We start from the raw sequence: 25,566 nt of genomic DNA, 5'->3' as shown, positions 1-25,566 counted from the left end.
TTAAGGATTCCAAATTTGTGGAATAGTTTTTGAAGGAGTTTCAGGAATTCTTGACTATCAACTCAGGCACGGCTAGTAGTCCATCTATGCTATGGGAGACTGTTTAAGGCCTTTGCTAGGGGATTAGCTATTTCCTATTTGGCTAGCCAGAAACAACAGAAGGAGGATCAGCAACGTCTACTTGAGACGCGTTTGAAAGCCGCAGAGGCGGCACATTTTGCGCAGCCTTCAGTGACTAAGCTACAGGCTTAGTCTAAGCTTCGGGCTGCCTTGAATTCAATACTGACACAAAACACAAAGAAAGAACTTGCTTTTGCTAGACAAAGGCTATTCAAATATGGGGATAGGCCAGGGAAGTATTTAGCGTACCTGACTAGGAAAAAGTGTGCTCCCCAATCCATTACTGCAATCAGAGACAGTGCCAGGGTCCTTACATATGATGCTAAAAAGATTAATGAGGCTTTTTGGAGCTTTTACTCTGAATTGTATCGGTCTGAAGGTTGTGAAGACAGGAGGGCTAAAATGGAGACCTTTTTTAAGAACCTGGACCTCCAAGGGGTAACCTTGGAACAGGCCTCTCTCCTTAGTGCCCCCTTGACAGTTCAGGAAATACAGGAGGCAGCTAGGCAACTTCAGAGTGGGAAAGCACCTGGCCCTGATGGTCTCCTGGGTGAGTTGTATAAGGAGTTTATAGGGGTTCTGTCAGGGCCGATGTTGGAGATGTACAATCACTCCTATATGCATGAATGCCTACCACCATCTTTCAGAGAAGCTAATATTTCCTTAATTCTTAAGAAGGGGAAAGTTCCTGAGGATTGTGCCTCATAAAGGCCCATCTGTCTATTTAATTCAAATTTCAAGATTCTGTCTAAGATCCTAGCGCTGAGATTGGAAAAGGTGTTGCCCCATATTGTTAAAGAGGACCAGACAGGCTTTGTAAGGGGCATAGGTCCTCTAATAATATTAGAAGGTTGCTGACAAACTTGGACCATATTCAGCAACGATCAATTCAGGGGTTGGTGATTTCCTTAGATGCAGAGAAAGCATTTGATTGGGTGGAATGGCCGTATTTTTTTTATGTCTTAGAACAGTTTGAATTGAGTGGGGTCTTTGCTAGGTGGGTGGAGGTTTTATATCGCCACGCTCTGGCCGTCATCATCACCATTAGGATTGGTAGGGGTAGTCGGCAAGGTTGCCCTCTCTCACTGTTGTTGTTTACGTTGGTGATAGAGCCGGTGGCAGAGGTCATTCATCAGAACATCCACATAACCGCTCCGGAAGTGAGATCGAGGGCACACAGGATTACACTGTATGCGGATGATGTCCTTCTGTTTTTATCGAACCTGATGACCTCCATACCCATTTGATACAATGTATCAATTCATTTGGGGCTATTTCAGGATGCAAGGTTAACTTTGCAAAATCCGAGACTAAGCCTTTGGGGAAACTTCAAGGATGTGCCAGAAGTTGAAGGTGGCTCTAAGTTCCCTTTTAAGTGGTCACGGGCAAGGCTCCAATACCTAGGCATTTTTATTACCGCCAAGTTTGATCTGTTATTTCGGACTAACTTTGTTCACTTGCTCGACAATATTAGGCGAGATCTCCAGAGATGGGAGGCTCTTCCAATTTCATGGCTGGGCTGAATATCTCTCATTAAGAAGATTGTTATTTCTCATTTGCTTTATCCCATGCATATGCTCCCTATAATGTTTCCCAGGTCAACGCTACGGAAGTTTATGGGGTAGTTTGGTTCCTTTGGCGTCATGGGTGGCTCCTCATCAAACTTACTAAATTACAGTTGCCTCAAGGAGGGGGGGGAATTCATTTCCCAGACATCCAGAGGTATCAGTTGAGTTCCCTGCTGTCCGTTGTCTGTGATTGGGTAGGTAATGATCTGAACTCAATATGGCTAGGTATCGAGGCCTCCCAGGCGAAGTGCCCTCTTATTAACCTGTTGTTCATGGATAAGATGATGACAGTTATGGACCACTGCCGGAACCCCATTGTCATTAGTCCAGTCAAGGCGTGAGGGCGATGCGTCAGAATGAGGGTTGCTTATCTAAGACTTACGCCTATACTTGGCATGCCAGGATTCCGACCAGGGGTAATTGGACTCGGGGTTGAAACCATGGGCAGCGAGAGGAGTTTCTAGTTTGGGAGACTTGTTTGAGCGGGAAGTTGTGATGTCTTTTGAGCAACTGAGCTGCAAATACGGTTGTCCAGCAGAGATCTTTTCCATTTTTTTCAAGTTAGGGATTTCATCCAGAAGAAGACCATGCTTCTCACTAAACCCTATAAGCCCGATACAGAGAGATTGTTGCTACATTCCACCAGCACCCTTTCGGTTAGTGCCCTCTATCGCCTGCTGGGTGGCAGGGCCTGGCAGGATGTAAACAGGTTATGTGAGGTCTGGGAGCAAGAGCTAGGAGTGGAGATCTCTTCTGTACATGGGAGAACATATGGGAGAATGCTCGAAAGATCTCCATCTGTAATAGGACATGCGCTACGCAGTTAAATGTTCTGCACAGAGTTCATCTAGGTCCTGACAGTCTGGTGAAGTTTTAAAAAGGGGCATCTTCAGTGTGCCCCAAATGTAAAATAAGTGTAGGTACTCTTACCCATAGCTTCTGGACATGCCACAGGCTCCATGTTTATTGGAGTGCTGTGGCGGGAGAGATAGGGAGGGTATTGAGGACTGAAGTCAAAGTAGACCCAATATGTCTCCTCTTAAGTCTACCGAATTTACCATGTTTAGACTGGTATGAGAAGAAACTATTTTAATATTCTTGCATACTGTGCACGGAAGAATATTCTGATGAATTGGGTGTCTGAGAACCCTCTGGGCTTGCTGGGATGGCAGAAATTAATTATGGAGCACATTCCCTTGGACCTTTTTACAAACATGGTGCATCACACAACGGACCATTTTTATAAGACATGGCAGCTCTATTTGAGTTATTTGGATATAGATTTGTCAGCTATCTTAACTAGGGCACATGTTTAACCAGGATGGTTAGGTTTGTTGAGCCCTGGGCCCTGGAGGGGGTCTCCTGAGTTAATACGGGTATATATACAATGCTCCTGTTCCTTTGTTTGGGAGCTTTGTGCCGAGCATACCTGTTCTGTATTCTTTTCTTTTGGGTTTTTTTTTGCTTTTTTTTAATCTATTAGTTATTTGGTGTTGCTTTGCACAGTGTTAGGGTTTGTTTTGTCTTATAGGGTAGGTTCGTAGTTAGTAGACAGTCGTATTGTAATTGGTGTTTTTTCTTTTTATTATACTGATATTTGTTATTGATTGTATTTTCCAATAATTTTATATGTTTGTAAAGTTAAAAAAGTTTGCTAATAAATATATTTACAAAAAAAAGCATGAAAGTGAGTAAATTCCCATGACCTGATCAGGTGTACCCTAGAACTGTGGGAAGTGATTGCTGGGTCCCTTGCTGAGATATTTGTATCATCAGTAGCCACAGGTGATGTGTCAGAAGACCGGAGGTTGGCTAATGTGGTGCCATTATTTAAGAAAGGTGGTGAGAAAAGGTCAGGGAGCTATGGACCGGTGAGTCTAACATCAGTGATGGACAGTTTATTGGAGGAGATCTGGAGGGACAGGATTTACGTGTATTTGGAAAGGCAACAACTAATTGGGGATAGTCAATGTGGCTTTGTGTGTGGGAAATAATGTTTCACTAACTTGATTGAACTTTTTGAAGAAATGACAAAGAGGATTAATGAAGGCAAAGCGGTAGATGTGATCTGTATGGACCTTGGCAAAGGCATTCGACAAGGTTCCTCATGGTAGACTGGTTAGCGAGGTTAAATCGCATAAAAAAAGCTAAAGATCCACAAACTGTCAGGAGAATTACTTGTTGCTTTTCATCTGCCCCAGTTTCATTTGTCTGAGAAAAAACACATTCTTTTCACATACTGGGCCCTGTGAACAAGGACTGGATCAAATGAGTCAGGCTTCCCTCTCTTCACCACTGAAAACTCCACAAAGGCAGGTATCCTGTCACCAAGTCACCCTTTGTTTACACATGTATAGTAGATGTCACTGACCCAACTAGCTCCGAGCCAGCTCCTGGAGTAAACAGAAACTCTGACACTCCTGTTTATAACTGTCAGCGAGGACTCGGTGATTGGGCTGTTACTCTAGTCCAAGCAGGGAACTTCTTCTGTGAAGTCCACCTGGCTGACCTCATTCCAGTTACATGACCACAACCAGATCAGCCACAAGAACACTAAATTGTTCAAGGACCAAATGGGTTTACACCTGTTGATAATGCAGTCTGTTGTAATAAAATAAATAGGTATGTTCTACAGCAATACTAATGAAAATTTACAGAATCATTCAGTTACAGAACCATTTCAAAAAGCATTTCTACAACATATATTATTTATTGAAGTCTCAAATCGATAATTGTAGTAATTTTAAGTTTGCACTACCTTGATGCTTTAAGTAAACAATATCAGCATATTTTAAATTTAAGTGAAAGGTGTACAGTTATAAATTCAGAGAATGGTGGAGAAACTCCGTAAACTCAGCAGGTCTGGCATCATCTGTGGAGAGGGAAACAGTTAACATTTCTATTAATTCTGATTACTATCCGCAGATGCTTCCAGGCCTGCTGAGTTTCTCCAGCATTGTTTATTTAAAACTTCTGATATCCGCCATATTTTACTTTCATCATATTTAGCTTTTAATACTTTGCAACCAAATGAATTTCTAAGACGGAGAATATGCATTCAAATCCAGTCCTGGCGGAAATATTGGAATTCCTCAGTTGCAGCACATTTTGGGTGTGGAGGACACCAAGTGCAGGCATCGGATCACACTTCTGACATAATTGGCTAATTTTTTTGGCCTAATAATTTAAGCCAAAATAATGCTTTTCTTTTTTAATTGTGGAGTTCCAATGAAGTGCTGTTACATCATTTCACTTTGACTGTTGAAGCAATAAAACCTTAGAATATTAGACTGACATCCAAGACTCCAGATTAAGTCAGATTTTAAAAAAAAAACTTCACTTGCACCACAGGGGTAAATCTTGATTTCAGCTGACTTTTCAATGAAAGCAATTAACAAACTATATTTGGGTGCCAGCTAATTAGTGAGGACTGAGCATTTGTAGAAATTTCTGATCTCCTTTGACAGATGCAACAAGTTGAGTCTTATGGAAATCATTTTCTTTTCTTTAGGAAGCAGAGAAGAATCTTTTTAACTCTCCAAAAACTGTAGGTACACAATAACCACTTGCTCATTCTATTTAAAGTGCTTCAGATTTCCAGACTCTTGTGAATTTCCTTTTTATTTTAGTAATTTAACATTAAAATTATTAAGATAATTGTCAAAGCTGTCCACATTTGTCGAATATTTAAGGAACTTTTGTGATCACTGAGAATTTGAAAAGTCCTTCTTTGAAGGCTGCAGATAATTTAAAATGGATTACATAATGCTTATATTGAGGGAAAAAGATATCTCTCTAATTCAGAAGAAAGGTAGAAGAGGGATTTCAGATGAAAGGGAAAAGAGAAAAATTAATGCAAAAGAATAAAATGATGTTTCACTTTTAAGAAATCCATCTGCACTGGGCATGATCTGTTTGTTAACCCATGTTGAAACGAGTCAGAATTAGTCTTTGCTCCATGAAACTCCTTGCTCCCTTTATCATAATTTTAAATTCTATTTAATTTTAATAAGTAAATCTATATTAAGTTTTGGTATTATTGTTTATTAACCTGGTCAGAGCTTTTAAGCCAATAATGAAGTATAAATATGTAGAATGGGTTCATACCTGCTAAAGGAAAGCATTTATGTTCAATCATGGTTTAGTTGACTTGCTTTGAGAGGTTTGCTCAATATTTTATATTTAATACACTGTCATGTAAATATTCAATTTTGCTGTTGTGTAATCCTTAAATAATAACTTTAGCTATGCTGTGATGGTAAAAATTATCATCGCTATTTATCTGAAAAATTATAGTGTATTTGTTGAATGTAAGCTATTGGTTCACTGGAAGTGTTGACCAGACCCAGGCCAATGCGCATGAATCAAAATGCATTTGGATTTCACAATAGAACCCAGTTGACCGTGGCAGCAGGAGTGTGCTGCATTAGTGTTCATTCAATTTAAGTGTTTTAATTCTGCATATAAAATTAGGAATAGTTGGTTCTCTTGAACTTGGGTGCTGAGCATAAGTCGGTAAAACCATTTAGGGACTCAACAATTTGGTCTGTCTTTCAGTTGATATGATTATCAATCCTCAAATAGCAGGCATGTGAAACATTATTTTTAAAGTTTAAAGCTGTATAGTTGTTTAAAGTGACTTTGTGATCCGTTGCTTGTGGCGTAATTAATTTGTTCTTTAATCAAGGTTGTCAGACATTGTAATATAATAGTAACTGTCCAGAATCCAAAAGATTTCATGATATAAAAGTGGGGCAGTCAATTTGTTTTGGAAAAATTTTGAGAATCAATTATTTTGGCTCTTGGGCATTTGTTCGTAAATATACATTAAGTGTCAGAGTTAGCCGCTGAATTTCATAAAACCAAATTTATACAATCAAATACAGAAATGTACAAGCATTATGCAAGTAATTAGAATTTAGCAGTCTATTTTGAGCATTAAAGGGATTTCTAAATTACCTGTTTAAGAGGACTTTCCATAATCCTTTCTTTAAAATTTTTTTTAGCTGCAAAACATCTGAATGTCCTGTTATTTTCATAGAACATTAGACTATAGTTTCTTATGAGGTTCAATATTCTCCTCCTGTATTACTCTATTAACCACAAAGATATGTGTAATAACTCATCCAGTAGGATGTTGTAGTACTTTAAGCATTGCATCATTTATTCCTTGCTGAATCCATTCTAAGTTATATGACATTGTAATTATGAGGTAATCTATGGATTGTCTTTGTAACTTGTTTGTAATCTGTTTTATGTGACAGGTCTGAAGGCTGGAGGAGCCTCTACAGGTGGCCCTGGCAATACGTTCCACTACACTTTCCATGGTGATCCCCATGCCACTTTTGCATCCTTTTTTGGTGGTTCCAGTCCGTTTGATATTTTCTTTGGTGCTCCAGGACGCTCTAGAATGACTACTGACTTTATTCATGACGACATGGACATTGATGATGATGATGACGACCATGATCCCTTCAATGCATTTAACCATTTTGGTTTCAATGGAATGAATGGATTTCATCGGCGGCATCCAGGCTCCCTCCATACTCGGAGAAAGGTACAGGATCCCCCTGTCATTCATGAACTTAGAGTATCCCTTGAAGAAATCTACCATGGTTGTACTAAAAGAATGAAGATCACACGTAGACGGCTGAACCCAGATGGCCGAACCACAAGGACCGAAGACAAGATTCTGAATGTTGTTATTAAAAAAGGTTGGAAAGAGGGCACAAAAATCACGTTCCCCCGGGAAGGTGATGAAACAGCAAACAACATCCCAGCTGATATTGTCTTTATTCTGAAAGACAAACCTCATCTCCATTTCAAGAGAGATGGATCCAATGTAGTTTATGTCGTGAAAGTCACTCTTAGGGAAGTAAGTACAAATACGCTTTCTTTTTTAAACCTATGATTTAGAGGCTATCTTGAAATCATAGAATAGCTACATCAAATCCTTACCGACCCTCTGAGGAGCTTTCCACCACCCCTCCCCAAATCTCTGTAAGCCTGCATTTTCCATGGCTAATCCACTTATCCTGCACATCCCTGGACACTGGGAAATTTAGCATGGCCAACCCATCTAACATTCACATTTTTGGACTATGCAAGAAAACCTGGAAGAAACCCACACAAAAACAAAGATTGTGTTTGTTGTCTGCACAGTCACCCAAGGGTGGAATTGAACCCGGGTCCCTGACTCTGTGAGAGAGTAGTGCTAACCACTGAGCCATTCGTGAGCCAGTGAATTGAAAAGCCAGAAGCTGAATTATAACTTGCCACCCAATCATTCAGCAAGGCACACAAAGTCATTATCACAAACCCATCCTTTTGAAAGCTGGTTTGTTACCTGTCCCTTGCTTCGTCCCAATACGCTATCATCTTTCCCTGCACTAGCCCAACCGAGACAGTTATTAACTTGTGACTTGGTTATTCGGCTATGGACCAGCTCGTGAGTTGCCCCATGATTTCATTCACAAACACATTGTTGAAAGGATTTGCAGCTGCAGTTTACATGACCAAGGACTGATTAGGGATAGTCAACGTGGCTTTGTGCATGGGAAATCATGTCTCACAAACTTGAGTGAGTTTTTTGAAGGAACAAAGAAGATTGATGAGGGCAGAGCAGTAGATGTGATCTATATGGACTTCAGTAAGGCGTTCGACAAGGTTCCCCATGGGAGACTGATTAGCAAGGTTAGATCTCATGGAATACAGGGAGAACTAGCCATTTAGATACGAACTGGCTCAAAGGTAGAAGAGAGAGGGTGGTGATGGAAGGTTGTTTTTCAGACTGGAGGCATGTGATCAGTGGAGTGCCACAAGGATCAGTGCTGGGACCTCTACTTTTTGTCATTTACATAAATGATTTGGATGCGAGCATAAGAGGTACAGTTAGTAAGTTTGCAGATGACACCAAAATTGGAGGTGTAGTGGACAGCGAAGAGGGTTACCTCCGATTACAACAAGATCTGGACCAGATGGGTCAATGGGCTGAGAAGAGGCTGATGGAGTTTAATTCAGATAAATGCGAGGTGCTGCATTATGTGAAAGCAAATCTTAGCAGGACCTATACACTTAATGGTAAGATCTTGGGGAGTGTTGCTGAACAAGGAGACCTTGGAGTGCAGGTTCATATCTGCTTGAAAGTGGAGTCGCAGGTAGATAGGATAGTGAAGAAGGCGTTTGGTATGCTTTCCTTTATTGGTCAGACTATTGAGTACAGGAGTTGGGAGGTAATGTTGCGGCTGTACAGGACATTGGTTAGGCCACTGTTGGAATATTGCATGCAATTCTGGTCTCCTTCCTATCAGAAAGATGTTGTGAAACATGAAAGGGTTCAGAAAAGGATGTTGCCAGAGTTGGACAATTTGAGCTATAGGGAGAGGCTGAACAGGCTGGGGCTGTTTTCCCTGGAGCGTCAGAGGCTGAGGGGTGACCTTCTAGAGGTTTAAAAAATTGAGGGGAATGGATAGGATAAATAGACAAAGTCTTTTCTCTGCGGTCGGGGAGTCCAGAACGAGAGGGCATATAGGTTTAGGGTGAGAGGGGAAAGATGTAAAAGAGACGTAAGGGGCAACTTTTTCACGCAGAGGGTGGTACGTGTATGGAATGAGCTGCCAGAGGATGTGGTAGAGTCTGGTACAATTGCAACATTTAAGAGGCATTTGGATGGGTATATGAATAGGAAGGTTTAGAGGGATATGGACCGGGAGCTGGCAGGTGGGACTAGATTGGGTTGGGATATCTGGTCGGCGTGGACAGATTGGACCGAAGCGTCTGTTTCCATGCTGTATATCTCTATGACTCTATGACCACAATGTTCAAATTTTCACGTTTCCAAATGTGTCACTAACCAACATTTTCCCCCCACCTACTAACTGTTAGTCAGAAATTTAACTTGTGTTCCAAATCTAGTCCCCATCTATTTGCTATGACTGTATCTGTAATCATCCTTTTTGTCCTTGGCATCTATACTGTAGAGAAACTGACCCTGGTTGCTATATCTGTAAAGTATAAAATGAAAATGTCGGTCTTTGTTCCACACCTTAGAGTCATAGAGATGTACAGCATAGATACACACCCCTCAGTCCAACTGGTTCATGTTGACCTGATATCCTAACCTCATAACTCCATAAGGCATAGGAGTGGAAGCAAGGCCATTTAGCCCATTGAGTTCACTCCGCCGTTTAATCATGGCTGATGGGCGTTTAAATTCCACTTACCTGCACTCTCCCCGTACCCTTTAATTCCTTGCGAGATCAAGAATTCACCAATCTCTGCCTTGAAGACACCCAACATCCCGGCCTCCACTGCTCTCCATGGCAATGAATTCTACAGGCCCAACACGTTCTGGCTAAAGAAATGCCTCCTCATTTCTGTTCGAAATTGACCACATCTAATTTTAAGGCTGTGCCCATGGGTCCTAGTCTCCCCACCTAACGGAAACAACTTCCCAGCGTCCACCCTTTCTAAGCCATGCATTATATCTTGTAAGTTTCTATTAGATCTCCCCTCAATCTTCTAAACTCTAATAATTACAATCCCTGGATCCTCAGCTGATCATCATATGTTAGGCCTAATCTCTAAACCCCTTTGCCTCCAAACCCTTCCTATTCATATCCCCATCCAGATGCCTTTTAAATGTTGCAATTGTACTAGCCTCCACTGCTACTGGCAGCTCATTCCATACACGCACCACCCTCTGTTTGAAAAAGTTGCTCCTTAGGTCCCTTTTATATCTTTCCCCTCTCACCTAAACCTATGCCCTCTAGTTCTGGACTTCCCCACCCCAGGGAAAAGATCTTGTCTATTTGTCCTAACCATGCCACTCATGATTTTATAAACCTCTAAGGTCACCCCTCAGCCTCCGACGCTCCAGGGAAAACAGCCCCAGCCTATTTAACCTCTCCCTACAGCTTGAATCCTCTAACCCTGGCAACATCCTTGCAAATCTTTCCTGAACCCTTTCAAGTTTCACAACATCCTTCTGATAGGAAGGAGACCAGAATTGCACGCAATATTCCAAGAGTGGCCTAAGCAATGTTCTGATCAGCCGCAACATGACCTCCCAACTCCTAAATTCAATGCTCTAACCGATAAAGGTAAGCATACCAAACACCACCACCTTTATCCTATCTACATGCAACTCTACTTTCAAAGAGATATGAACCTGCACTCCAAGGTCTCCTTGTTTAGCAACACTCCCTAGGCCCTTACCATTAAGTGTATAAGTCCTGCTAAGATTTGCTTTTCCAAAATGCAGGCCTCACGTTTATCTAAATTAAACTACGTCTGCCGTTCCTTCGCCCATTGGCCCACCTGATCAAGCTCCCATTGCAATCTAAGGTAACCTTCTTCGCTGTCCACTACATCTCCAATTTTGGAGTCATCTGCAGACTTACTATATCTTTTCTGTTCACATCCAAATCATTTATATAAATGATGAAAAGCAGTGGACCCAGCACCGATTCTTGTGGCACTCCACTGGTCACAGGCCTCCAGACTGAAAAGCAACCCTCCACCACTACCCTCAGTCTTTTACCTTTGAGCCAGTTCTGTAACCAAATGGCTAGTTCTCCCTGTATTCCATGAGATCTGACCTTGCTAACCAGGCTCCCATGGCGAACGTTGTCAAACACCTTACTGAAGTTCATATAGATCACATCCACTGCTCTGCCCTCATCAATCCTCTTTATTGCTTCTTAAAACCTCAATCAAGTTCATGAGGCATGATTTACCACCTTCAAATCAGTGTCTACAATTTCATTACACCTTGTGCCAGTTAAAGTTCATGAATCGCAAAAAGCTACAATCCACGTTTGATGGGTTAACAGGAAGGCAACAGAATATTAGCCTTTATTTCAAAGGAAATGGAGAATGAATGTCGGGGAGTTTTGCCAAAAATCTCCACTGGACTATTGTGAACAGCTTCGGGCACCTTATCTAAGCAAAATGTACTGACATTGGAGGCAGTCCAAAGAAGTTTAGATGACCTGAAACCAGGTATAGAGGGACTATCTTACAAGGTGAAGTTGAGTAGATTTGGTCTGTACTCATTGGAGCATTGAAGAATGAGAGGTTACCGTATTGAATTAAGGTTTGTAAAGACAGGGCACATGCAGAATGGCTGCTTTCCCTTGTGGGAGAATCCAGGACCAGAGGGTGTTATCTCAGAATAAAGGGTCACAAATTTAAGATTTGAATATAAGTGATGAAACCTGTTCAAAGGTGGTAATGAAGGTACTGAAGCTGTGGAATTCTTTATCATAGGGTGCTGTTGAGGCTGAGTCATTAGGCATATTCAAGCCTGAGAGAGACAGACTGATCAATAACTGGGTCAGAGTTTGGGGGCATGAAATTAAAATTGAGAATTATCATTTCAGCCATGACCAGTCAAGCTGACCCCATGGGCTGAATGAATGATTTCTGCTACCATGCCTTATCATCTTAATGTGGTTGCCCCATCCAGGTCATTTCTTCAATGACCATTATATACTCATCAACCACACTTGCTTCCTTTTAGTAGAATTTTTAATTAGTGATACTGCGAAAATATTCTCTGATATTAAGACAATTGGTGTTTTATAGTCTCATTCTTACCCGATGCCATTAACACTTGTCAGAATCTTAAAATATTTTGTTGAATAGTTGTAATAATGCTGTGATTGAGAGAACAATTATATTATGTCCTTTTGTCTATTTTACATGTACAGCTGCTTAACTACAATGGTATTTCACTATAGACTACATTAGCACTAAGAAAGTGGGGTACTCCAGATACTTTGCATGGAATCACCACTCCTAATGACTTCAGTGTGTTGTCATCCCCAATCCTGAAATAATTGACCTTCAAATTTTACTTTGATCCTTAATGAGGGTTTCGTGTGGTACAGCAATAGACTAGAGATAACGACACTAGGAGGTGCAGAGGTGTGAATTACCACCTTTGAACAGGTTAATTAGAAAATCTCTTCTTTGATCCTTAATAGTGAGTCTAAATAATACTTTGTATTACTGATCTTTTCCACATACAGTAGTTGTGACTTTTACAGCCATAGCAAGATTAAATGAATCCATGACTAATCCTGTCATTACCAGAATAAAGCTTCTTGTAACTAGTATAATGCCTTAAAATTGATCAATGTCATAATCAACTTTCAAATTCTGTGTCTTGCATCACTTCAAAAACCCTGCTGTTCCACTTTGGACAAATCATAATATAATGATATTTTGAATCACATCTAAATACCTGTTAATTGTCCCATGAATAACCCTGAGGTTTATTAGTCTATTTTTATTGATCCAGTCTTGTCTTATCATATTTTAAAATTGACTTTATCTTGATTCATTCTGTCTGTCACCGTTTTTGTTGAACTGATGTCACCAACCCCTACCTGAAAAAGATTGAAAAGCCACCTGTCCCATTTACTCCAATAAGGCTGCTGGAAATGATTTTTGTTTGCTGACACTGCAGTTAAGACCAGGACCTAATCTCGAAGTGACACCTGAATAATCCAGCAATTCAAATATGAACACCAGCTATCTCTAAATTGATTTTTTTTTTGTTCCCCCACCCTACCCAGGTTTTTCTGCACTTCTGTTGTCCATGATATATTTATATAAGTTTGACCATGTTTCAAAGTCATGGTTCATTGATCATCTTTCTTGTAAATTTGAACCATGAAGCTTATAGAAAATCCAAAGCTTTACCAGCATCTAAATGACTGGTATCCAGCTGGCAAAATACTTGATTTCACTTTTGTTAAGAAGTGACAGTGCCTAAGGTATACCTTCTTTTCCCTTTTGTTAAGAATGTAACCATGTCCTTGTCCTTGTACATGCTTCATGGTTCCATGGTCATAAGGTTTAATTTGGAGAATATTGGTGGGTAATCATACCCTAACAAGTTACACTTGTTTTCAGCCATGTTTGTTTTGAGTAACTCATGACAGTTTGTATCTTTTGATGGGCGAGAGAACATTTTCTTGGTTTCTAATCTTTATCTTAGGCAACCACTATCTGCTGCTGCTTTATACTTTTGAGAGCCAGAAGGTGAAATAGAAAACTGTACAATGAGCTTCACTTGATACTAGATTTCTTTTTAGTGCGCAATACTACAAATGTCTCCATCAGTGTTAAGTAAGGAGAGGGAGAAGAGACTTGGAGGAGATATCTGGGAATCACAGATCTTTCAAGTAGATTGTTGAAATTTCGAGCCATTTTAAATTACTGAGTTGTTCTTAATAAATAGTTGAGACATGAACAATCTAAAAAGATAGGAAAAGTGTACATTAATTTGATAAGGGGATCAAGCGTTATGGGATGAATGCAGAAGTATAGAATTGAAAAACATCAACTATGATCAAAAGATGGAGAAGATTGCATGCCTAATTCTGCTGCTATATCTAATAGTCTTGAATCTTATGGACTCTTGATGGTAAGTATATATTTTCTTGAATACAAAATTTAAATTTCGCACAATATTCCAGATGTGTTGTCATCAAGGCCCTGTACCTCCTTGTTCCTGTACTTGAACCCTCTTGCACTGAAGACCAACAATCCATTTGTTTTCCTAACTGCATGCTGTAAATCTAAAGTGTTTAACCCTCCAATTTGCAGAAGAGTGTATCACTTCAAATTCTCACTGTTCTTTGATACTTTTAAGGCGAAGTTTTACTTGCTCCAATAACTAATGATGCCGCATTTGTAATCAAACGAAGATGTATGGGGCAACGTTTTCATGCAGAGGTTGGTACATGTATGGAATGAGCTGCCAGAGGAGGTGGGGGAGGAGGGTTTGGTTAAGAAAGAGAAGGAAGCATATGTCAGGTATAGACAGGACAGATCGAGTGAATCCTTAGAGTATAAAGGAAGTAGGAGTATACTTCAGAGGGAAATCAGGAGGGCAAAAAGAGGACATGTGGTAGCTTTGGCAAATAGAATTAAGGAGAATACAAAGGGTTTTTACAAATACATTAAGGTCAAAAGGGTAACTAGGGAGAGAATAGGGCCCCTCAAAGATCAGCAGGACGGCCTTTGTGTGGAGCAGCTGAAAATGGGGGAGATACTGAATGAATATTTTGCATCAGTATTTACTGTGGAAAAGGATATGGAAGATATAGACTGCAGGGAATTAGATGGTGACATCTTGCAAAATGTCCAGATTACAGAGGAGGAAGTGCTGGATGTCTTGAAACGGTTAAAGGTGGATAAATCCCCAGGAACTGATCAGGTGTACCCGAGAAGTCTGTGGGAAGCTGGAGAAGTGATTGCTCAGCCTCTTGGTGAGATATTTGTATCACCGATAGTCACAGGTGAGGTGCTGGAAGACTGGAGGTTGGCAAACGTGGTGCCACTGTTTAAGAAGGGCAGTAAAGACAAGCCAGGGAACTATAGACCGGTGAGCCAGACCTCAGTAGTGGGCAAGTTGTTGGAGGGAATCCTGAGGGAAAGGATGTACATATATTTGGAAAGGCAAGGACTGATTAGAGATAGTCAACATGATTTTGTGCGTGGGAAATCATGTCTCACAAACTTGACTGAGTTTTTTGAAGAAGTAAAAAAGAAGGTTGATGAGGGCAGAGCAGTAGATGTGATCTATAAGGACTTCAGTAAGGCGTTCGACAAGGTTCCCCATGGGAGACTGATTAGCAAGGTTCGATCTCATGGAATACAGGGAGAACTAGCCATTTGGATACAGAACTGGCTCAAAGGTAGAAGACAGAGGGTGGTGGTGGGAGGGTTGTTTTTCAGACTAGAGGCCTGTGAGCAGTGGAGTGCCACAAAGATCAGTGCTGGGTCCTCTACTTTTTGTCATTTACATAAATGATTTGAATGCGAGCATAAGAGGTACAGTTAGTAAGTTTGCAGATGACACCAAAATTGGAGGTCTAGTGGACAGCGAAGAGTATTACCTCAAATTACAACAAGATCTGGACCAGATGGGTCAATGGGCTGACAAGTGGCAGGTGGAGTTTAATTCAGATAAATGCGAGGTGTTGCATTTTGGGAAAGCAAATCTTAGCAGGACTTATACACTTAATGGTAAGGTTCGAGGGAGTGTTGCTGAACAAAGAGACCTTGGAGTGCAGGTTCATATCTGCTTGAAAATGGAGTCGCAGGTAGATAGGATAGTGAAGAAGGCGTTTGGTATGCTTTCCTTTATTGGTCAGACTATTGAGTACAGGAGTTGGGAAGTCATGTTGCGGCTGTACAGGACATTGGTTAGGCCACTGTTGGAATATTGCATGCAATTCTTGTCTCCTTCCTATTGGAAAGATGTTGTGAAACTTGAAAGGGTTCAGAAAAGATTTACAAGGATGTTGCCAGGGTTGGACAATTTGAGCTATAGGGAGAGGCTGAAAAGGCTGGAGCTGTTTTCCCTGGAGCGTCTGAGGCTGAGGGGTGACCTTCTAGAGGTTTACAAAATTGAGGGGCATGGATTGGATAAATAGACAAAGTCTTTTCCCTGGGGTCGGGGAGTCCAGAACTAGAGGGCATATAGGTTTAGGGTGAGAGGGGAAAGATATAAAAGAAACGTAAGGGGCAACTTTTTCACGCAGAGGGTGGTATGTGTATGGAGTGAGCTGCCAGAGGATGTGGTAGAGTCTGGTACAGTTGCAACATTTAAGAGGCATTTGGATGGGTATATGAATAGGAAGGGTTTGGAGGGATATGGGCCGGGTGCTGGCAGGTGGGACTAGATTGGGTTGGGATATCTGGTTGGCATGGACAGGTTGGACCGAAGGGTCTGTTTCCATGTTGTACATCTGTATGACTCTGTGACTCTAGTACGATTGCGACATTTAAAAGGCATCAGGACGGGGGATTCATGATGGCGGCAACCTAGTAAGTCTGCCCTGCTGAACTCTGAACCAGAACCCAGAAATGTGTTGCACTTACCCTCCCTTTATTAACCAATGTGTTAGAAATAGGTACTTTTTGACCCCCAGAATTATTCAGTTTTAGTTTCAAATAGTTAGGAAAATGACTGGCGAAAGGGAAGGGACCGCAAGGATCGCAGCAAGCAGGGCACCCCCACTGCAACAGACAGGCCCACAGCCGCGGCATCGGCCTCCACGATAGCTCCAGGTGACTTACCTGTGGATCAGGGTCTGGTCTCAGAGTTTGTGAAACTGAAAATGCAGAACAAAAAATAGATTCAGTCATGGAGGAGACCCGGACCATGCCGGAACCAATCTCTGTCATGCTGCAGAAGCATGACCAGGAGATCCTGCGTCTCTGGCAGCTTGTCATGGAGGTGGAGCAATGGAATCCTTGGCAGGGTCAGGTCCAGGCCCTGGAATGGGCCTTGGAGGAGCAGGTTGACAATCTCAAATTGAGGCTGTCGGAAGAACATCCGGCTGGTGGGGTTTCCGGAATGGGAGAAGGAAGACCAGCTCGTCAGTCTCTTGGAACAGTGGCACTTGCACTTTTTGAAGCTTGAAGTCGAGGCAGGCCGGGTGCAGGTCGAGTGGGCCCACCGGGTCACAGTGTGTAGGCCCAGATTGGACCAGCACCCCAGCCCGGTGTGACTCCAGCACTACAGAGATAAGCAAATGGTGCTGGAAGCCTCTAGAACACTGGGAAGGATCCACAGGCTCTGATATGAAAAGGATCTCAAATTATGATCTTCCAAGACTTTTCAGCAGTTGTGATTCATAAGAGGAAGGCCTTTGAGGTAAAAAGGCGGTTGAGGGACTTGAATATCCAGTATTCCGTAAGATATCTGGCAACATTACGTTTCACCCACGGAGGGGCCAGGTTTAATTTTTGACTCACCGGAAAAGGCAAAGGACTTCCTGGATGCTTTAAAATAGACTGGTTGGATCGACTAATATGGACAGTAATGTTTACTTTGTCTCTATAATTTGCCTGGTTTACCCTGGTTGTCGGGGGACTTTTTAAAAATATTTTTGGGTGTCATAATTGGGTTTTTTTCTTTTTCTCTTTCTTCTCCTTTCTTTCTCCCCTCCCGCTATCCTTTGTTCTTTTTTATCATTTCTTTGCGTTTTTCTCTCCTGGAATGCGATGGGGTGGGGGTTGTTGCAGTTGGGGGATGCAGTGGCGGGCTATATATTTCTGTTCTACCAGAAGTTCCTAGCGTTGCAGTATAGATAGGATGGGTTGAGTGCCCACTTTTAACTTGTTAGAAGATGTGTGTAATTTTTTTCTTACTTTGTATTGTCTGGGGCCGGGACGCGGCTTTAGCGAGAACGAGCCATGGTGGGGTTAGTGGATAGTATGAGCTTCCCCTCTGGGCAAGGGGGAAGGTCTCCTTTCATTTGTGTTATATGCTGGTCTGTTGTAGAAATAGATGTTAGAAATTTTGATTTGGTAGTTGTTTTTTTAAATTTATACGAACTGTTTCCTGTTTTCACTCAGCGTGCTATGAGTGGGGTTCTTCTTCCCGGGGGGTCACGGACTGTTTTAGACGGCTGTGGCTAGCCATGCACCTGGAATGTTGAGGAAACTCATTCAGCAATTAAGAGAAAAAAGATACTGTCAAGCCTTAGAAAAGAAAGGATCGATGTAGCCTTGCTGCAAGAAACACATTTAACCAATAGGGAGCACTTGAAGTTACAGCAGGGAGGGTCTAGACAGGTGCTTTTCCCATTCTTTAATTTGAAAAGTAGAGGAGTTGCTACACTCACCCAGAATCTCCCATTTCAACTCTTAGACCAAATTAAGGATGGATATGGGTGGTTTATGAATTGTAAAGCTTTAATACATGGAGAGGAATATGGGGTTGTGAATGTATATTTTGCACCCCCCCCCCGGCAATCCCCTCAAATTTTTAACACGTATGCTTTCCAGGTTGATGGCCTTGGGGTGTGTCATATAATTATAGGGGGAGACTTTAATCAACTTATTGACCCTGAAGTGAACAGGATGCCTAGGGGCCTTGTGGGTATGTCCCCACAATCAAGGCAGTTGGTGGACCTGAACAGGGAGCTGGAGATGTCTTCACCCCAAAGATAGGGATTTCACCTTTTTCTCTAATCCATATAAATGTTATACCAGAATTGATGTTTCTTTTTGTCCCATCGACATTTTTGAATTCGGTGCCATCTTGCAGAATTGGGAACATCACCATTTCCAACCATGCAGCAGTGTACATGGAGGTCAAGGCCGGTAGTAACAGGACAGGCTCGCGGCACATTCTTCAAGAGGATCCTTTTCTCTTATAGAGTATTTTTCGCAGGAATTTAAAATCTTTTGGGATGTTAATTTGGGTACAGCCAGTAATCTGTCTGCTCTGGGAGACAGGCAAGGCCTATGCACGTGGGTGATTATTTCTTACACCGTAACCCAGAAACAACAGAGGGGAGAGCAGCAGCATTTGCTCGAGGCTCATCTGAAGGCACCTGAGACAGCATACTTTGACAGACCGTCTGTAACCAAAATGCAGCGGATTGCAGTCCTCAGGGCTACTTTGAATGCTGCGCTCACCCAGACAGCAAAGAGGGAAATCTCTGTTGTGAAACTTAGGTTATTTGAATATGGTATCAAACTTGCCAGAAAGAAGAATGCCCCCCCGCCTCTAGTCTATCACATCCATCAGAGAGAGTGCTGGTACTCTTACTTGCAATGCCAAAAAGATTAATGCAGCATTTAGGAAGTTCTACTCTGAGCTGTACCGGTCGGAGGGCTGTGAAAACACATGGAAGAAGATGGAGTCCTTTTTTAAAACCCTGGATCTTCCAGGTGTAACTTCAGAGCAAGCGTCTCTTCTGAATGCCCCCTGACAATCCAAGAAATACAGGAGGCGGTGAGACAGCTCCAGCGTGGTAAAGCGAACGGCCCAGGCGGATTTCAAAGTGAGTTTGATAAGGAGTTTGTAGACATGCTGGCCGAGCTACTGTTGAATATGTACAACTGCTCATACAGTCAGGACTGCCTTCCATCCTCTGAGAGAAGAAAATATTTCTGTTATCCTCAAGAAAGGGAAAGCCCCAGAGGATTGCACTTCATACAGGCCCATATCGTTACTGAATGTGGATTTTAAAATTCTGACAAAAATGCTGGTGTTAAGGTTGGAGAGGGTTTTGCCCTTCATTGTAAAGGAGGACAAGACAGGTTTTATTAAGGGTCATAGGTCTACTAATAATATTAGAGTATTAAATATAGTCCAGGTATGCCAGCAAGGATCGATTCCAAGCTTGGTAGTCTCCCTGGCTGCAGAGAAAGTGTTTGACCGGGTGGAGTGGCAGTACCTCTTTTATGTAATGGAGCGATTTGGTCTTGAAGGTGTTTTTGTCAGGTGGGTGGCAGTGTTACATAGTGACCTGATGGTATATGGTCAGAGAGAGTATCGGCAGAGGCAGCCGACAAGGATACCCTCTCTCGTCGCTATTAGGTACACTAATAGCATACCTAGTGATTAAGCTGCTGGCAAAGGGCATCCGGAGAGACCCCAATATAATTTCTCTGAAGGTAGGGTCAGGCAAGCATAAGATCACCCTTTACACAGATGACATTATTCTCTTTTTAACTGATCCAATGACATCTGTGTCCTGTTTAATACAAGTGATTAATCTATTTGGTTTGTTTTCGGGGTATAAAATTAATTTAGTGAAGACAGAGGCCATGCCTGTGGGAGGGCCTTACTAGAATATCCGATCTTGGGGATGGAACCTGTTTCCCTTTCAGATGGTCACAGGGAAGTTTCCTGTACTTTTATCATCCCAGCCTTCAATCAATTACATAAAGCTAATTTTGTGCAGTTGCTAGAGAAGATAAGGCAGGATTTTCGGCACTGGGAGGATCTTCCAACAAGAGGGAATTTTGGTTGGGTAGAATAGCTCTGGTCAAAATGAATGTTCTTCCTCACTTATTATATCCCATGCGCATGCTCTCTTTGATGCTGCTTAGGCAAGCACTACAGAGGCTTTACAGTTGGCTTGGATCTTTCATTTGGCACCTTAGGCGGCCTCTTATTAAGCTTGCCAATTGCAGCTTCCGCAAGGGATGGGAGGTTTGGATTTCCCGGACTTTAAGAAATATCAATTGAGTTCCTTACTATCCTATGTGGCTGACCAGACTTGGCAGGACTGCAGCCAATCGGGTTGGACATTGATGAGGGGGCATTTTGCCTGGGAAGCCTCAGTTTGTTGTTTATGGACAAGATGAGGACTATTATGGACCATTGCAGAAACCCAATTGTCCTTAACACAGTTAATGCATGGAGAATGATGTGACAAGGTGAGGGCAACTTTCAAAAAACGTCCCCTTTCACTCCCATAATAGGAATGTTAGGATTCCAGCCAGGGTCGATGGACTCTGGCTTTAAGCTCTAGGAATTTAGAGGAGTCTCCTGTTTGGGAGATTTATTTGATGGGGGAGGTCATGATGTCTATTGCCACAAACACCTGCCTGTTCCCTTTAATTATTGAAACATCTGGCACTATTGCACTTCCTTTTTTGCCCTCCCATCCCATACAGAGGCATTCTTAAAACCATAAATGTGATTCTGACTGCCTCGCCATCAGCTTCAAAACAGACAAACTATTTGTGAACGGGACTCCAGGCAATTCCTGCAGTACCGGTCTTCTTCCTTTGAACTGTTTGGTAGTCACCCATTCCCTTTCTCCCTCAGACACTTAAGCTATGATGTGACCTGTCTGAATGTGCTATCCATCTATCTCTTAGGGTCAAAGTCATACAGTATGGAAGCAGACTCTTCAGTCTAATTAGTCATACCAACCGTGTTCCCATTTGCCTGTGTTTGGCTCATATCCCTCCAAGCCTCTCCTATTCATGAACTTATCCAAATGGTTTTTACATGTTGGAGCTGTACCTACGTCCAACACTTTTCTCTAGCAGTTCATTCCACACACGAACCACTTTCTATGTTACTCCTCATATCCTTTTTTAATTTTACTCTTCTTGCCTTAAATATCTTTCCCTTAGTTTTGAACTCCCCATTCTAGGGAAAAGACCCTTATCATTCACCCTATCTATGCCCCTCATGATTTTATAAACCTCTGATAAGGTCACCCTTCAATCTTCTACATTCCACTGAGAAAAGTCCCAGCCTTTCCAGTTTATTTTTATATCTCAAACCCACCAATCCTAGCAACATCCTGGTTATTCTTTTCTAAACCCTTTCCAGTTTAATAATACCCTTCCCATAATAAGGTGACTAGAACTTTCCTGATATTGATTGGGAAAGCTATAGCTCAAGTTCGTTAGATGGGTCAGTGTTTGTTCAATGTGTGCAGGAGAGTTTCCTGACACAATATGTAGACAGGCCAACAAGAGGTGAGGCCATACTGGATTTGGTTCTGGGTAACGAACCAGGCCAGGTGTTAGAATTAGAGGTAGGTGAGCACTTTGGGGATAGTGACCATAATTCGGTGATTTTTACACTCGTGATGGAGAGGGATAAGTGTGTACTACAGGGCAAGAATTATAGCTGGGGTAAGGGAAATTATGATGCGGTGAGGCATGACTTAGGATGTGTGGCTTGGAAAAGTAGACTCCAAGGCAAGAGTGTAAATGATATGTGGAACTTGTTCAAGGGGCAACTATTGAGTGTCCTTGATAATTATGTACCTGTCAGGCAGGAAGGAAAGGGTCGTGCGAGGGAGCCGTGGTTTAATAAGGAATTGGAATCCCTTGTTAAATGGAAGAGGGCGGCCTACCTCAAGATGAGACGTGAAGGTTCAATTGGGGCGATTGAGAGTTATAGGGTAGCCAGGAAGGACCTGAAAAGAGAGCTAAAAGCAGCAAGGAGGGGACATGAAAGGTCCTTAGTAGATAGGATTAGGGAAAACCCTAAGGCTTTCTATAGGTATGTTAGGAATAAAAGAATGACTAGGGTAGGAATAGGTCCAGTCAAGGATAGTAGGGGGAAGTTGCGTGTGGAGGCGGAAGAGATTGGGGAGACACTGAATGAATACTTTTCTTCAGTATTCACTCAGGAACAGGGCATTGTTGTCGATGAGAATACTGAGGCACAAATAAGTAGAATGGATGGCTTTGAGGTATGTAGAGAAGAGGTGTTGGAAATCCTGGAAAAGGTGAAAATAGATAAGTCCCCTGGGCCTGATGGCATTTATCCTAGGATTCTCTGGGAAGCAAGGGAGGAGATTGCAGAGCCATTGGCCTTGATTTTTATGTCCTCTTTGTCTACAGGAGTAGTGCCAGAAGACTGGAGGATAGCAAATGTGGTTCCCTTGTTCAAAAAGGGGAGTAGGGATAGCCCTAATAACTATAGGCCGGTGAGTCTCACTTCTGTTGTGGGCAAAGTCTTAGAGAGAATTGTAAGGGATAGGATTTATGCACATCTGGATAGGAATAATGTGATCAAGGATAGTCAGCATGGTTTTGTGAAGGGCAGGTCGTGCCTCACAAACCTTATTGAATTCTTTGAAAAGGTGACGAAGGAGGTTGATGAGGGGAAAGCGGTAGATGTGGTATATATGGATTTTAGTAAGGCGTTTGATAAGGTTCCCCATGGTAGGCTACTGCAGAAAATACGGAGATATGGCATTGAGGGTGAGTTGGAGGTTTGGATTAGGAATTGGCTGGATGGAAGAAGACAGAGGGTAGTAGTTGATGGCAAAGTTTCTTCATGGAGTGCCGTCACTAGCGGTGTTCCGCAAGGATCTGTTTTGGGACCATTGCTGTTTGTCATTTTTATAAATGACCTGGAAGAGGGGTTAGAAGGTTGGGTGAGCAAGTTTGCGGATGATACGAAAGTCGGAGGAGTTGTTGACAGTGAGGAAGCATGTGGCAGGTTACAGCAGGATATAGAGAAGCTGCAGAGCTGGGCAGAAAGGTGGCAGATGGAATTCAATGTAGCTAAGTGCGAGGTGATTCACTTTGGGAAGAATAACAAAAAGATGGGGTACTGGGCTAATGGTCGGATACTTGGTAGTGTGGATGAGCAGAGGGATCTTGGTGTCCATGTACACAGATCTCTGAAAGTTGCCACCCAGGTAAATAGTGCGGTGAGGAAGGCATATGGCGTACTGGCTTTTATTGGTAGAGGAATTGAGTTCCGGAGTCCTGAGGTCATGATGCAGTTGTATAAGACTCTGGTACGGCCGCATCTGGAATATTGTGTGCAGTTTTGGTCGCCATACTATAGGAAGGATGTGGAGGCATTGGAACGGGTGCAGAGGAGGTTTACCAGGATGTTGCCTGGTATGGAAGGAAAATCGTATGAGGAAAGACTGAGGCACTTGGGGCTGTTTTCACTAGAGAAAAGAAGGTTTAGGGGTGACTTGATTGAGGTGTACAAGATGATTAGGGGGTTAGATAGGGTCGACAGTATGAACCTTTTCCCGCGTATTGAGTCGGGTATTACAAGGGGGCATAGCTTTAAATTAAGGGGGGGTAGATATAGGACAGATGTTAGGGGTAGGTTCTTCACTCAGCGAGTCGTTAGTTCATGGAATGCCCTGCCAGTAACAGTGGTGGACTCTCCCTCTTTATGGGCATTTAAGAGGGCATTGGATAGGTATATGGAGGATAGTGGGTTAGTGTAGTTTAGGTGGGCTTGGATCGGCGCAACATCGAGGGCCCAAGGGCCTGTACTGCGCTGTATTCTTCTATGTTCTTCTATGTTCTAGAACTACACACAGTATTCCAGATTAATCCTCACCAATGTTCTCCACAACCACAACAGGACATCCCAACTCTTACACTCCAAGGTCTGAGCAATGAAGGCAAGCGTGCTAATTGCCACCCTAACCACACTGTCTACCTGGGTGGTGCAAATTTCAAAGAATTATGCACCTGAACCCCTAGGCCTCTCTGTTTTACAACACTACCCTCAGCCCTACCATTAATTGTATAAGTCTTGCCCTTGTTTGTTTTCCCAAAATGCAATAACAAGTCCATTTATCCAAATTTTTTTTTAGATTTAAGATTTCCTACAGTGTGGAAACAGGCCTTTCGACCCAACACACCCACACTGACCCTCCAAACAGCAACCCACCCAGACCCACCTCCCTCTGACTAATGCACCTCACACTATGGACAATTTAGCATGGCTAATCCACCTGACCTGTATATCTTTGGACTGTGGGAGGAAATCCGAGCACCCAGGGGAAACCCATACAGACACAGGGAGATTGTGCAAACTCCACACAGACAGTCACCCAAGGCTGGAATCAAACCCAGGTCCCTGTTGCTGTGAGGCTGCAGTGCTAACCACTGAGTCACCGTACCACCCCATTTTCTCAATGAAAAAGTTCTGAGAAAAGACAGAGCCAGGACTGTTTGTCACCATTTACGTTTCTGCTGCATATGCAGGGAGGGACACTACAATGTTCCTGAAAAGTCTTGTTTCATGACAGCAGCTTCAGATGTATTTCTGCAACTTTCATCTCTGAAGTTGACATCTTTCAGTAGTCACTACCTACTTGCTCTCTTTCACACACTTCTTCCTTTGTATTTCTCTATCGTGTGTCCCATTCATTTTGTATATCTTCTGGAGCTTTCTTTGTCCCTTCTTCCGCTTTGAGGTTTTCGCTTTCGTTTCTAAATCATCTGCCAGTCAGAATAAGGATAAAATTCACCAAGACCTAAGTTTGTGAGTGGAATGGTTAGCAGTCAAAAAAATTCTTAGGTTTCAAAATGATCCTGGTAACCCCATTTAATATCCTTGGAAACAGAAAGGTATAGAACATAGAACAATACAGCACAGAACAGGCCCTTTGGCCCACGATGTTGTGCCGAACATTTGTCCTAGCTTAAGCACCCATCCATGTACCTATCCAATTGCCGCTTAAAGGTCACCAAAGATTCTGACTCTACCACTCCCACAGGCAGCGCATTCCATGCCCCCCACCACTCTCTGGGTAAAGAACCTACCCCTGACATCTCCCCTATACCTTCCACCCTTCACCTTAAATTTATGTCCCCT

At 42.5% G+C, this 25,566-nt stretch overlaps 1 protein-coding gene and 1 long non-coding RNA gene across 5 annotated transcripts in view; one reads left to right on the top strand and one right to left on the bottom strand.

The window, feature by feature from the left end:
• The window catches only part of LOC148152178 (uncharacterized), a 112,771-nt gene that overhangs the window by 48,006 nt on the left and 39,199 nt on the right, over nucleotides 1–25,566 (bottom strand). The window lies entirely within an intron of this gene.
• Nucleotides 1–25,566, top strand: part of dnajb5 (DnaJ heat shock protein family (Hsp40) member B5) — a 76,826-nt gene that overhangs the window by 34,118 nt on the left and 17,142 nt on the right. Inside the window, exon 3 of the mRNA XM_043687782.2 lies at nucleotides 6,953–7,563. Within this exon, the coding sequence (XP_043543717.1) occupies nucleotides 6,953–7,563 (611 nt within the window). The remainder of the gene's footprint in view (nucleotides 1–6,952; nucleotides 7,564–25,566) is intronic.

This window comes from Chiloscyllium plagiosum, unplaced genomic scaffold (genome assembly GCF_037043375.1).
Source record: "Chiloscyllium plagiosum isolate Xiang-an unplaced genomic scaffold, Cpla_swu_hap1 HiC_scaffold_1, whole genome shotgun sequence".
Taxonomy (NCBI): Eukaryota; Metazoa; Chordata; class Chondrichthyes; order Orectolobiformes; family Hemiscylliidae; genus Chiloscyllium; species Chiloscyllium plagiosum.
This window is presented reverse-complemented; position numbering and strand designations above follow the sequence as displayed.